Below are 14980 nucleotides of genomic sequence, written 5' to 3' on the forward strand. Positions count from 1 at the left end.
CACATCTAGGCAATCAGCTGTGGCAAATGCTGTTTCAAAAAGCATAACCAACTGAATTAAAATTGCAATTTCTCAGTGCTTTCACACCATTTCCATGACTTTTGTTTTATCCCCCAATGAGCATTAAGTTTTAATGATCTAATTTTGTTTTGGTAGCAACTGATTTACAAAGAAGAACCTGCTACTTCTGATTTTTGGGGATAAACAGAGGCACTACAGGTAAATGCCAAGCAAATGAAAGCTGAGTTTAAAGTTTGAATATCTACCCTACCAACTGGAGTGGTTGAACACATGCCTGCAGTGTTGATAAAAGAAGTTGCTGCAGTATCTAATTCTCACACAGAAATGCAGCCTAATTTGCATGGAATCAGTGTTTACTGTTGACCCTTGTAGTGTAACAAAATTATTAGGACTAGAAATCTTATTAAACACGACGAGATTCATAAAAACATTTTTAATGCAATACATTACTTGTCCTGACTGGTATTATTTTGGAATGACTTTTCCTGTTCTCAAACCGGAGGCTGCTCCCAGCTTTTAGACTTGCAACCTTATTATGTGCTCTACCGATGCCTAAATAAAAGGTAATGCCACGTGTCCAGCCACGTCTGACACCCTGCCAATCAGGAGGAGGGGGAGAAAGGTCAGAACCCTGCAGCCAACTCAGAAGCTCCACAAAGCAACGACCTGAGCCCACCTCAGAGACAGCTCTGGCAAACAAGATAGGGTGGCATCATTCAAAAGACACCACCAGGCAGCAGCCATGATGTGCCCAGGACTAAGCAATGGTCTCAGCAATGGCCTGGAACCCAGTGAGTAAAGTTCTCCTCAATGCAGACCCTACAGTGATACCCCAGATTAAAATGACTGAGGATCCATTTCAGGAGGTACTCAAAGGAGAAGTTATATTTTTGTTCTATTTACTCTACAGTTATTTCATTTACCAATGTACTAAGTTAACCATTTAAAATGCAGGTGTATTTCAACTTAGAGAATGGAACCTGACTCCAATTTTTAATATAGTCTCCCTAAAATTAAGGGAGGATACCCTATATTGAAATGAATACAGAATAAAAAAGAATTTCAAATTGGATCTGTACATTCATGAATGTATTGAAAAGAATGTAAAAAGTATTCAGTGATATAGCACAAGTACAAAGCGAGTAAAAGCAATAAATTGCAGGGGGAAACAGAAGAAAATGGTTAGTCATTAGGATATAACACTTCAAAGTCAATCTGTAATGAATGAAGACAAAGACAAACGTTTGCAAAAAATTACTAATAAAGCTTAAGAGGCCAAAGGAGGAAAAAAAGGTGACGCAATAAAAAAAGGTGACGCAATAAAAAAAGCTTTCCAATTCCAAAAGTCTCATTACACAAATAAATAAAGTCTGACTAAATAATGTTAAAAAATGAAATTTAAGTTTCTTTTAAATCTACAATTATTTTTCTTTGGTGATTCCATTGGAAACCATGAGATCTCAGTTCCCAAATAATTCATTAAAAGAATGATCCAATAATTTTAAATTAAACAATATTAACAATACGAAGTGGGAGGTAAGTACAAGAAAATGAAAGATCACATATGGGAATTAAACTATGAAAAGCAGTAGACTGAATTAAGAGCACAGAATTCCACATATCAACAGCTCATGGTCACTGCCAGAAACATATTTCTTATCTCAGAAAGCAGCTTGCCTTCAGCTGCACAATACATTTACAAAACAGCCTAAAATAATCAAACATGCAGTGCACTAAAATTGAAGTTTTTCATTTGGGATCAATGTTGTCTCCAAACCTGAACCTGCTGGCCATGCAACAGTCCACCAAGTGCTGTGCACCTAATTATTATAGCCGCATACATCCTAATGGTGAAGTGATCATTACTGTTAACCAAGCCCAGAATCAAAGAAATAGTAGACAACAGGAAATTAACAGATGAGAGCCAATTTAATAAGATGGAGTTAATGCATAAGTTCACGTATCAGCTTCTGAGCCCAAATCCATATCAGCACTTGTCAGAACGGCAACCTATTTGCTGCTTCCTTTCATGATCTCCTCACTCACCATCCCTCTTGCAGCCTCCTTTTCACCACCTCTCTCCCAGCAGTAGTTCATGCAGTGAGCCAGGAGCAAGACAACGAGCAGCAAATGGGAGGGACGCAAGAGGGAGATAGTGCAAGTAGGAAAGGCAGCAGGTTTGCAGGAAGGCTGCAAAGTTGGAGTGAAAGGCAGGGTAGTGAGGAACGAGTGAGCAAGAGTTAAGTTGAAAGATGTTGATATTAGGTGTCAGTAGGACATTTTTTGGGGTCCATTAATACTAATTCGAATGCATGGGTTTTGTAGCATCATTGAAGGACGATTGATTGCAAAGACAACTGTTATTTTAGTACACATGGGCAAGGTTTGTTAAAAGTTTTAGATTCCTTGCCCAGACATCCAAAATAATTAAGAATATTTGCAGTAATATCTCATGGGACATTTTAAGTCACACATACTTCCAAAGACTGTCTCTCGCCATTTGAATTTTCTATATATTTTGAGCAACAGCTTATTTTTAAAATTATGAATTGCTTTCTTTTACAATTCATAGATTATTAACCTACAAAAAATGTTTAGGTGGGTTAAATGTAACTAATTCTCCAAAGACTACTGCAGCAGTGATTCTCCTTCCTGGGATTCCATTCTCTTAGAAAGTGAAAATTGGGAAATTATCTTCAACATTCACTTAATTTTCAGAGATACTGGCTCACTGTCCCTATCCCAGTTCCCAACAGCCAACTTTTCTTCAAATTCTTAGAGACACTTTACCTCTACCTGGTTGATTGGTGACATGAAGAAATTGTTCCTCAATATACATAGCAGTTTTAAGTAAATAAACCACTCAATAAGCTGAAAAAAGTTGCCTTTTCACATTTTCTACCAGTTCAGAAGGCAAGCTGCCTTAGCTCTTATTATTTTGAGCCTGGAAAATTTCAACAATTAAGCCTGGATTTATCTTGAGCCACTGCCACCAAAACAACTTCTGTCAAATTATACAGAGACACATTCTCCCAGTGTCTGCATGGGTTTCCTCTGGGCGTTGCAGTTTTCTCCCACAGTCCAAATATGTGCAGGTTAGGTGGATTGGCTATGATAAATTTCCCATGATGTCCATTAGCCATGAATGACAAGGTAGGGGTATATGTCTGGGGTGAGTCTGTGTGGATTCGATAGGCCAAATAGCCTGCTTCACATTGTGGGGATTTTAAGATTCTATTCTATAGAAATTCAAAAATCAAAAAACTAACAAATGCCTCTTTCATTATATTTATGTAGTCATTACAAGACTGAACTAAATGTGGAGGCTGAGTTCAAATGCTACCGTACTAAATTAACAGAGTTCAGGAAATCTGGTATTTTATGAACCAGAATATTACTGAGTAATGGTGGAGGGTATTACTTTTCCTTTCACTGCCTCTATGTCTATGGTAACTTTTTAAAAAATAGATTTTGTTTTGTTTCTATTAGTGGTGCATGTAACCTTGATATTGACATAAAATTAATCTGCGCAAGAATAGAAAACAAAATACATGGACCATTGTCTGGAACCCAAAATGGAACGAACAAAGGAAGGAAAGTACTTATATTTAGTCAAGAACATCTATCGGGCATCCAAAAGCATTTACAGCCAATTAAATATTTCTGGAGTCAAGTCACTGTTATAATGTAGAATAAAATGTATGATCCTAAACACAGCCAGTATGTCAATTCATAGTCAAATCAGATTTACTACAATCCACTTGATCTTTATTTGAAGAAAAAAAATTTGTGGGCAAAACAGAATTGCACTAAGATTATTTAATGGGCTTTGTAATTTATCACATCTTAAATTCAGCTATGTAATAAGTTCTGAAGAAGGGTCACCAGGCTTGAAACATTTCTCTCCACAGATGCTGTCAAAGCTGCTGAGTTTCTGCAGCAACGTTGATTTTTGTTTTATATCTCCAGCATCTCCGGTTCTTTGTTTTACTTATATATTTTATTGTTATTAGTATATATCATATGAAATTTGCATATTTTAAGAAATCAATGAAAAAGACTGAGAAGAAACATTAGTATTAAAATATTAGATGACCATAATCCATTGAGAAACGTGACTGCTGTTTTGATGAACAAAATACACAAATTCTATAATATTTAAACTGAAGTTGTAAAAGCAATTTTTGAAACCAGTAAAGAATCAGAATTATTTTAGTACCAAGCATCAAATATCCCCAAGTTCTTACTTCGAAGTTATCTTCACAGAGCTGTTATGCTAAATAATTTTACAATACTATTTTAGTAAATCATTAAAGACATTTCAAATAAATATCCTTAGCGTCCATGGCTGGATGTCAAAATACAGTACACAGTTAATGATGTGCTTAGCTGCTACCTTACCTTGGCAATCTGCAGTAACACTATACAGTGCTTTATTGATTCAACCATGCTCTGAAAAACCAAAAATAATGCAGAAGCTGCAATGTTCACAGATATTTTATTCACAATTTAATACCACATATTTTCTATACTAAATTAGCTTTAATTACTGGAAGTATTAATAAAACACACCAATGCACTTACATTTGTTACTTCTTTGAGGTTTTCAACTTTCTACAAAGAAGACAGAAAATGATAAATAAGAAGCAACACGTTTAACATTCTTTTATTATTGTCAGGTATCATTTACAGTAAAGATTTCTAAAAATAGCAAACAAACAATTAATTTCAATAGTAGATTTCCAGAATAAGCAATAAATTGTTAAATAGAATACTTCAGTGTTATTTAGCCAAGTTCTACTAACTTAAAAATAAACTTTTATTCCATTATTAGTCATGAGCAACTATATGAGCATTGTAGCCATTGGGCAAGTCTGTTGATCATAGACTATAAAGTGAACTTGGAACCTTCTGAAGTCAGTATGACTCTGAACCAACAAAAGGTGTTGAATGAATTTCAACATTGAGGAGCACATTGGTGAAGTTTGAATGAAGTTGGGATGAGCAAATGGGAAGCCCTGATTCTTTAATGTTTCTGTTTTCTCTTGCAGGTGAGAGTTAAGTCAAAGGACATGGAGTTGGGAGATCCAAAGCAAATCAGCCACCCATGAGAAGGAGAGGCCTGAGAGAGTTCAGTATTGCATCATTGCCCAGCATAATCCACTAATGCACAAAATCTCACATTGGAAATTGTTGTTCTCAGCTAGATTCAGGGTCACAAGCTAGTAAGCACAGCACAGATCCACCCAAGCAGCTAGCAGCAAGTGTGACAGTGACAAATGCAGCCATTATCACAGGCGATGCTCATTCGGAGCCCCAGGCTGATGACATGATAGTTGTCTGCAACAGCTGCAAGAGATGAAGGGAGATCAAATATAATTTCCAGAGAGCTAACTGCAGATGATGGAGGAGTCCATCGAGGCCATGAATATTGTTATGTCTTGGAGGAGTATGTATACATGTCGGAATCAGCCACTCTGAGCACAGCAGACCCTGGTCCAGAATAGCTTACCAGTCAGTACACACCACTACTTTGTCCATGAGTAACAATGTTCAGTTGAAAGAGGGAAACAGGTGCTTGGATTCTCCACCACAAATTTGCCCTTTTCAGATAGAGAGAGATACATATGCCTTGCAAAGAAGGAACTGATTTCTGATTTTGTGGGTTCCTCAGCCCCACTGTCACTGACTACAATGCCTCAAGCAGCCATGACTTAGGGACAGGCTCTGCACCTGGACAGCAAGGGGATCTTTAACAACATCATCTCAAGCTATGGGGCAAAGCGATCATCAGTCATGGATGCCCACCGACAGCTCACTCTATGGCACAGTTTAGTAATATGAAATCACCTCCCAGAAAAGGCTAAAGACATCACGGATACTGGTACTCAGATACTTAGAGATATTTGAGCACATGATCATACAATCTTCCCTCAAGTTATTTCTCAAAAATATCACAAATAGGATGAAATTATAAATTCTATGGATAAAAATCTTAATTAATATACAAGTAACATAAGAACACATGAATGAGGATTAAAAATAAGTCATTAGGGTTGCTCAGCTGTGCTCAGTTACCTGGTCTCAGAAATTTATATGGAAACTACTATTGCCTTAAACTTCCTTGGATAAAGGAGCGAAAGGTTTATCTAAACCACTCACTCCTAATCATTAGGACATTTAACCATTAGGATTATCAGATGATCCTCACTATTTAAACTAACAAATGAGGATTGGTTAAGGTGCTGAGAATACCGACAGTTTTTAAACCGTAATCTAGAATGGAGTCAAACAAAGCAAACAGTTACAGCAGATGGGGTAAACTCAGAGTTATGGAAATTATGGCCATCAGTTACATGCAGTGAGAATTAAATACGAGCCTGTTTAGTGAAACTGCACACACATTCAAATACATTGTTTAGTTTTAATGAATTACTTTTTAAAACTTATTTCAAAACAACAACATGATGTACGTATAGAGTCATAGGGATGTACAGCATGGAAACAGACCCATGCCGACTAGATGTCCCAACCCAATCTAGTCCCACCTGCCAGCACCTGGCCAATGTCCCTCCAAACCCTTCCTATTCATATACCCATCCAGATTCCTTTTAAATGTTACAATTGTACTAGCCTCCACCACATCCTCTGGCAGTTCATTCCAAATACACACCTCCCTCTGCGTGAAAAAGTTGCCCCTTGAGTCTTTTTCATATCCTTCCCCTCTCACCCTAAACCTATGCCTCCTAGCTGGGAAAAAACCTTGTCTATTTACCCTATCCATGCCTCTCATGATTTTCTAAACCTCTATAAGGTCACCTCTCAACCTCCAATGCTCCAGGGACAACAGCCTCAGCCGAGAGCTCAAATCCTCCAACCCTGGCAACATCCTTGTAAATCTTTTCCGAACCCTTTCAAATTTTACAACATCCTTCTGATACGAAGGAGACCAGAACTGCACGAATTATTACAAAGTGGCCTAACCAATGTCCAGCGCAGCCTCAACATGACCTGAACTCCTGTACTCAATACTCTGACCAATAAAAGGAAAGCATACCAAACACCTTCTTCGCTATCCTATCTACCTGCAACTCTACTTTCAAGGAGCTATGAGTCTGCACTCCAAGGTCTGTTTGTTCAGCAACTCTCCCTAGGACCTCACCATTAACTGTATAATTCCTGCTAAGATTTGCTTTCCCAAAATGCAGCACCTCGCATTTATCTGAATTAAACTCCATCTGCCACTCCTCAGCCCAATGGCCCATCTGATCAAGATCCCATTGTAATCTGAGCTAACCTTCTTCGCTGTCCGTTACACCTCCAATTTTGGTCTCATATGCAAACTTACTAACTATACCTCCTACGTTCATATCCAAATCATTTATATAAATGACGAAAAGTAGTGGACCAGCACCAATGCTTGTGGCACTGCACTGGTCACAGGCCTCCAGTCTGAAAAACATTCCACCATCACCACCCTATCTTCTACCTTTGAACCAGTTTTGTATCCAAATGGCTAGTTCTCCCTATATTCCGTGAGATCTAACCTTGCTAACCAGTCTCCCATGGGGAACCTTGTCAAACGCCTTACTGAAGTCCATATAGATCACATCTACTGCTCTGCCCTCATCAATCCTTTTTGTTACTTCTTCAAAAAACTCAATCAAGTTTGTGAGACATGATTTCCCACGCACAAAGCCATGTTGACTATCCCTAATCAGTCCTTGCCTTTCCAAATACATGTACATCCTGTCCTTCAGGATTCCCTCCAACAACTTACCCACCACCAATGTCAGGCTCATTAGTCTAGAGTTCCCTGGCTTGTCCTTACCACTTTTCTTAAATAGAGGCACCATGTTATCCAACCTCCAGTCTTGCAGCACCTCACCTGTGACTATCGATGATACAAATATCTCAGCAAGAGGCCCAGCAATCAATTCCCTAGCATCCCACAGAGTTCAGGGGTACACCTGATCAGGTCCTGGGGATTTATCCAGTTCATGCGTGTCAGGACATTCAGCACTTGCTCCTCCGTAATCTGGATATTTTGCAAGATGTCACCAACTACTGCCCTACATTGTCTGTCTTCCATGTCCTTTTCCACAGTAAACACGGATGCAAAATACTCGTTTAGTAGCTCCTCCATCTCCTGTGGCTCCACACAAAGGCTGCCTTGCTGACATTTGAGGGATCCTATTCTCTCCCTAGTTACCCTTTTGTCCTTAGTATATTTGTAAAAACCCTTTGGATTCTTCTTAACTCTATTTTCCAAAGCTATCTCATGTTCCCTTTTTGCCCTTCTGATTTCCCTCTTAAGTATACTTCTACTCCCTTTATACTCTAAGGATTCACTCGATCTATCCTGTCTATACCTGACTTATGCTTCCTTCTTTTTCTTAACCAAACCCTCAATTTCTCTAGTCATCCAGCATTCCCTACACCTACCAGCCTTTCCTTTCACCCTAACAGGAATATACTTTCTCTGGACTCCAGTTATCTCATTTCTGAAGGCTTCCCATTTTCCAGCCATCCCTTTACCTGCACACATTTGCCCCAAATCAGCTTTTTAGAGTTCTTGCCTGATACTGTCAAAAGTAGCCTTTTTCCAATTTTGAACTTCAACTTTTAGATAGGGTCTGACGTTTTCTATCACTATTTTAAAACTAATAGAATTATGGTTGTTGGCTCCAAAGTGCTCCCCCACTGACACCTCAGGTCACCTGTCCTGCCTTAGTTCCCAAGAGTAGGTCAAGTTTTGCACCCTCTCTAATACGTACATCCACATAGTGAATCAGAACATTTTCTCGTACACACTTAATAAATTCCTCTCCATCTAAACCAGTAACACGATGGCAGTTCCAGTCTATATGTAGAAAGTTAAAATCCCTACCATAACCACCCTATTATTCTTACAGATAACAGGAATCTCCTTACAAATTTGTTTCTCAATTTCCTGCTGACTATTAGAGGGTCTATAATACAATCCTAATAAGGTGATCATCCCTTTCTTATTTCTCCGTTCCACCCAAGTAACGTCCCTTGATTTACTTCTGGGAATATCCTCCCTCAGTACAGCTGTAATGCTATCCCTTATCAAAAACATCACTCCCCCTCCTCTCATGCTTCCCTTTCTGTCCTTCCTGTAGCATTTGTATCCTGGAATATTAAGCTGTCAGTCCTGTCCATCCCTGAGCCATGTGTCAGTCATTGCTATGATATCCCAGTCCCGATATTTCTCACCTATCATAAACTGTCAACTAATATACCCATAAAAATGAACTTATTCTCCTTTTGAATTGCTTGACATTGCATTTAATTTCTCTCAAATGAATCTTAATTTAGATGAACTAGCTGGAAATCATTTGCTAAAGCAACTTAAGGTATATCTGGTTTCTGAATTTTACTTTTACAAAAGTATATGTTGTATAAGATATTGTAGCTACGTAGATCACTTATTTAATTAAAACATCACACACGAATTAAAATGGAATAGCACAGATACTTACCTTTCTCTGTTCATCATCGCTGCAAGTTTTGATTTTTTCATCAAATAACTGACAGTAAAAAAAAACAATTTTAATAGAAATTCACAAATTTTCTTTCCCTTAATAACACAGATGCAGTGATCCCCAATTAATGACCTTCCTGTCTCTGTGCAAGTTAACTCAGCTTAGACCACATCCTAATACACATGTTTACCTGTGACCATATGTACGGAGTTATAATGTTCACAAAGTACTGTCAAAATAATTAATATTTGCACTAAAAGCAATGTAAATGCTAAAAATCTGAACTATGAACAGATAAAGCTTTGATGAATCTCAGCAGATCTGGAAGCTTATATGGAGAGAGAAACAGTTAACATTTTAAGTCCAATATCCACAAATGCCACCAGACCTTTATTATTTCTGATAGCTGTGTACAAGTTAATCACAAAAATTCAGAAGTAACAGAATTTGTTTGCATCTACATGCTGCTACAATTATACTTTCGGCCAACATTTTTAAATTAAACTAAAATAAATGCTGAAAATAAGAAATCCCAAGAGCAAAGGATAATCAGTCATGCATGTTATTTACCCTTTTTTTAATTAAAGGAAAAAGATCCTTTCTCAGTTAGTTCTCATCTATACAAACTAACTTCATGTTGCCTTATTTTGTTACTTTTCCATTCCAAACCTATATATTTACAATACAAACTACCTATATAACATGGTCAAACACTAATTACATCTACTGTCAATAGTACCTCCAATTCCAGGAAAACAATTAAAGCATGACCAGTTTACTTAAGCAGTTTCCATTTCAAAGGCTGAAATAGGAATTAATTATGTAAAAGCTAAAGCTTGAGTTTTTTTAAAATATGCAGCTAACAGTATGCCATACAGCAAGCTTTTGTAAATACTGGAGGCTGTATAGATGGCAAAGGGCTGGAATTTAACGATCAGGCAATTGAAAAGGAGGATCCCAATGCCAAATAAAGAGTTAGCAAGGAGACCTGGATTAAAGTGATGCAAGTTGGCAAGAAGGCAAGCCATAGAAGGTATCTGGCCAAAACTGACAGAAATCAGAGTTTACAGGTTGAAAATAGCTATGGAAGGGCAAGACATACACACAATGTTTGTGCATTCTGTGTAGATCTCAGTGCAGCACAAGGTGCTTGTTAGTTCTGAATGTAGGTTTGGAATAGATTTTTAAAAATTGTTGAGCATGTCACATGGTTGACCTACAATAACTGCTACTTCACATGAAAATGTTATTGCTCAGTGACTTAAGAACATTCAATGCTTTGGCTCATACCAATCACCAAAATGCTTTTAGATTTATTTTACTAGGCATTGTGGGTAGTCATCAGACTTAAAATCCAGAAGCCTGAGCTAATAACCTGAAGGTTGGAAGATAAATTCCCCAGCTGCTGTTTGGAATTTTAAACTGAGTTAATTAAATGTTTTTAGATAGAATCTGAAATTAAGGAAAAGCTAACATTAGCACAGCTGTCTTCAAAACTACTGGATTGTCAGCAAAAATCCGAATTAGGAAAGAATTCTTCTGTCTTTACCTGATCTGGTCCAATGGTTTCCTCTACTGTGTGTGTAAACAAATTTTGATGATAATAAGCACACGACATAACTCCAAACTCATGATAATGTGGTTAATTTTTAACTGCACTTAAAATAGCCTATGAAGCTACTCCATTGTAAGGAAACTGCAGTCCACACAGAACTGCAAAGATCATTCGTGAAAATTTTCTGAGCAATTAGAGGAGGTTAACAAAAGTTGGCCTTGCCAGCGACACAAACATAGTGTAAATAATTTTTTCAAAAGACACTGACTGAGCCAACTTTACACAGTCAATAACTAAAATTTTGATGTCCAAAATAAGGATTTGAACAAAATTTTAACATTCTAGAATGCAGTTCATTAAAAACATGAACACACGAGAATTCTCTTTTGTGTACTTCACTGTCTTCACAGCATCAAAAACTTCAATCAATTTGAAAATTCTGAGATTCAGGATTTTGCTCCTTAACTTACAACTCAGATAAATTTAGACTGTATATTCTCACTACATGCATTATAGCTAATTTCCTAAATAGTATTCATAACAGTCTGCATAACATATTGTATTTTCAAATATCCCTGCACTCTCTGAAAAAAAATGTTCATGACGAATACTGTAGGTTTTTGTACTCTGTAAATCTTTCCAATTGCATCCCTTTCTATTCCTTTTCTTTCCTTCCTTGAAAGAAACTAGAGATGGATTGAAAAGTTGATTTTTAAAAAGTACCAAAACAGACAAAAAAAAAAATCAGGAACTGATATAAAACCAGGTTCAAAGACAGCGAGATGTCCTTTTCCCTTTTACTTGCTTGAGTCTCCTGCACACGTCAGTGAGTATTTCATGTCTCCTTAAAAAATCCCATCAAAATCCTTTGCTGATTCTAATACCCGATCACATTCACAAACACATCAATGCCAAAAACAATTAAAAATTAAAACAGCCAGTCAATCAATAAAAAATTTAACTTCCAACAAAAGCATGATTTACTCAAAGATCCCTATTATGTTGAAATCTGTGAAACCTTTCGGTGGGAAAACATATTCCATTTTAATTTTTTTTAAAAGTCTTCCTTGCTGTCTGACCTTCATGGTAAAACTACTAGGCAAGCATCCGCATTTACCCCAATATTTGCCATACTAGTTCTATATGAAAGATTATGTAATGTTGGGTCTCAAAATGAACCTTTCACTGTCCACTCATATTCCAAACCAACACACATTCAACACAAAGACCTTGAGTAGAATAATAATGTTAAGTGCTTTCTGCAGTACCGACCATCGTTCTTGAGTTGAACCACTTATGTACACTTGCATGGATAAACGTACCTATCGCCCTCCCTGTCCTTGTTCAATTTTTCTCATGCCTTCTAACTCTGCTGTACCTGCTGAATTTTCCACTTAACCTTTCATAGAGTCATAGAGATGTACAGCATGGAAACAGACCCTTCGGTCCAATCTGTCCATGCCGACCAGATATCCCAACCCAATCTCACCCCACCTGTCAGCACCCGACCCATATCCCTCCAAACCCTTCCTATTCATGTACCCATTCAAATGCCTTTTAAATATTGCTGTCGCACTGGCCTCCACCACTTCCTCTGGCACCTCCATACACGTATCATCCTCTGCATCAAAATGTTGCCCCTTAGGTATCTTTTATATCTTTCCCCTCTCACCCAAAACCTATGTCCTCTAGTTCTGGACTCCCTGACCCCAGGGAAAAGACCTTGTTTATTTATCCTATCCATGCCCCTCATGATTTTATAAACCTCTATAAGGTCACCCCTCAGCCTCCGACACTCCAGGGAAAACAGCCCAGCCTATTCAACCTCTCCCTATAGCTCAAATCCTCCAACCCTGGCAACATCCTTGTAAATCTTTTCTGAACCCTTTCAAGCTTCACAACATCTTTCCGATAGGAAGGAGACCAGAACTGCATGCAATATTCCAACAGTGGCCTAAGCCATGGCTCTACTCCTGATGAAGGGCTTTAGCCCGAAACTTCGATTTTCCTGCTCCTCGGATGCTGCCTGATCTGCTTTGCTTTTCCAGCACCACTCTAATCTTGACTCTGTTTTCCAGCATTTGCAGTCCTTGTTTTTACTTAAACTATGTCCTGTACAGCAGCAACATGACCTCCCAACTCTTGTACTCAATACTCTGACCAATAAAAGGAAAGTGTAACAAATGCCTTATTCACTATCCTATCTAACTGCCACTCCACTTTCAAAGAGCTATGAACCTGCACTCAAAGGTCTCTTTTCAGCAACACTCCCTAGGACCTTACCATTAAGTGTACAAGTCCTGCTAAGATCTGCTTTCCCAAAATGCAGCACCTTGCATTTATCTAAATTAAAATCCATCTGCCACTTCTCAGCCCATTGGCCCATCTGATCAAGATCCCATTGCAATCTGAGGTAACTTTCTTCACTGTCCACTACATCTCCAATTTTGGTGTCATCTGCAAATTTAGTAACTTTACCTCATGCTCATATCCAAATCATTTATATAAATGATGAAACTTTCACTTTGAATACATAATCCTGCACATAAAAAAATCAATGTACCTCCTTAAAAACTTATGGATTTGTGCTTCAAATACCTTTCCCTTACCCAGCTTCATGTGAAGACTGCATTATCTCTCAATGTTACTGAATAACACACCTGTAGAACTCTTCTGTAGTCCATCATTTCCAAATAGGAACTGCAGCTGAGATATCTACCCAGGGTTTTTCAGTGTGGGGGATCTACAGATAAGCTGATTGACGAGTCATAATTATTTTGCATTCTCTTTTACGAGGCAACAAGACGTGTTCTCATTAAAATTAGTTTATCTATTGGGTTCAATGCTGAGAAATCCCTTTATGAGCACTTCGAAATTTAAATTGCACTATGCTGCAGCAGATCACTACAAAGGCAAGGTCAAATCCAGTCTGGCCAAGTACAAGCCTGTCAATCTAATTGCAATGAGATGTGTTGTGAACAGTACTTTGAGTGGCAGACCAATAGTTTCTGGCAGACACTCAGCTCCATCCTTTCAGGTCACAGGCCAAGTATTCCAACAAGAGCATCTTATCTAACCCCCAAAAAGCCTTTCCTTACTCTCTAAGGAGCACAATGGAATACCTTCCACTTGCCTAGATGAGTGTAGCAACAACTACCCCTAAGAAGCTCCTTCAGGACAAAGAAGCCGACTTATGCAGTACCCCACCTCACCACCCTAAAGCATTCACCCCATTACTCTCCACACAGGTTGCAGCATGTTACTATCTACAAGATAAAGTAATTTATTAAGTTTCCTTTAGGAGCATCTAACAAACCTGCAATCTCCACCACTTGGAAGGACAAGGTCAGCAGACTTAAGGAAACATCACCACGTGTAAGTTCCCTTGAAGTCACGTAGCATCCCAACTCAAAAATGCTTCTGTTCTTTCACCATGGAGTCAGATTAATGGAACTCACTCCCTAACAACACTATGGGAGTACGTTCATTAGACCACAGCAGTAGTTAAAGAAGATAATTCACCAATCTGTGAAGGGCAATTAGGAATTGGTCATAAATGCTGCCTTTTCCAGTGATACCCACTTCTTGTAAATAAGTTGCAATGAAAGCTTGGATTGGTATAAAATCAAAATTAGTAGTGTCAAGACCCTGAGGACAAAAGTACTGATGTTAGCAAGTAAGTGGATAAGCAACACGAGCATGGCATTAACCTCAATAGACAATAGGTGCAGGAGTAGGCCATTCTGCCCTTCGAGCCTGCACCACCATTCAATATGATCATGGCTGATCATCCTTAATCAGTATCCTGTTCCTGCCTTATCTCCATAACCCTTGATTCCACAATCCTTGAGAGCTCTAACCAACTCTTTCTTAAATGAATCCAGAGACTGGCCCT

The 14980-nt window shown here is 38.2% G+C and overlaps 1 protein-coding gene across 4 annotated transcripts in view; it reads right to left on the reverse strand.

The window, feature by feature from the left end:
• Positions 1–14980, reverse strand: part of osbpl9 (oxysterol binding protein-like 9) — a 172236-nt gene that overhangs the window by 77323 nt on the left and 79933 nt on the right. For all 4 annotated transcript variants that reach the window (XM_043699210.1, XM_043699208.1, XM_043699206.1 and 1 more), the window contains 3 exons: positions 9528–9575; positions 4606–4635; positions 4423–4473 (listed from right to left, as the gene is read on the reverse strand). In XM_043699210.1, the coding sequence (XP_043555145.1) occupies positions 4423–4470 (48 nt within the window). In that variant the 5' untranslated portion in view covers positions 4471–4473; positions 4606–4635; positions 9528–9575. The remainder of the gene's footprint in view (positions 1–4422; positions 4474–4605; positions 4636–9527; positions 9576–14980) is intronic.

The sequence above is a fragment of the Chiloscyllium plagiosum genome, chromosome 11, assembly GCF_004010195.1.
Source record: "Chiloscyllium plagiosum isolate BGI_BamShark_2017 chromosome 11, ASM401019v2, whole genome shotgun sequence".
Lineage (NCBI taxonomy): Eukaryota > Metazoa > Chordata > Chondrichthyes > Orectolobiformes > Hemiscylliidae > Chiloscyllium > Chiloscyllium plagiosum.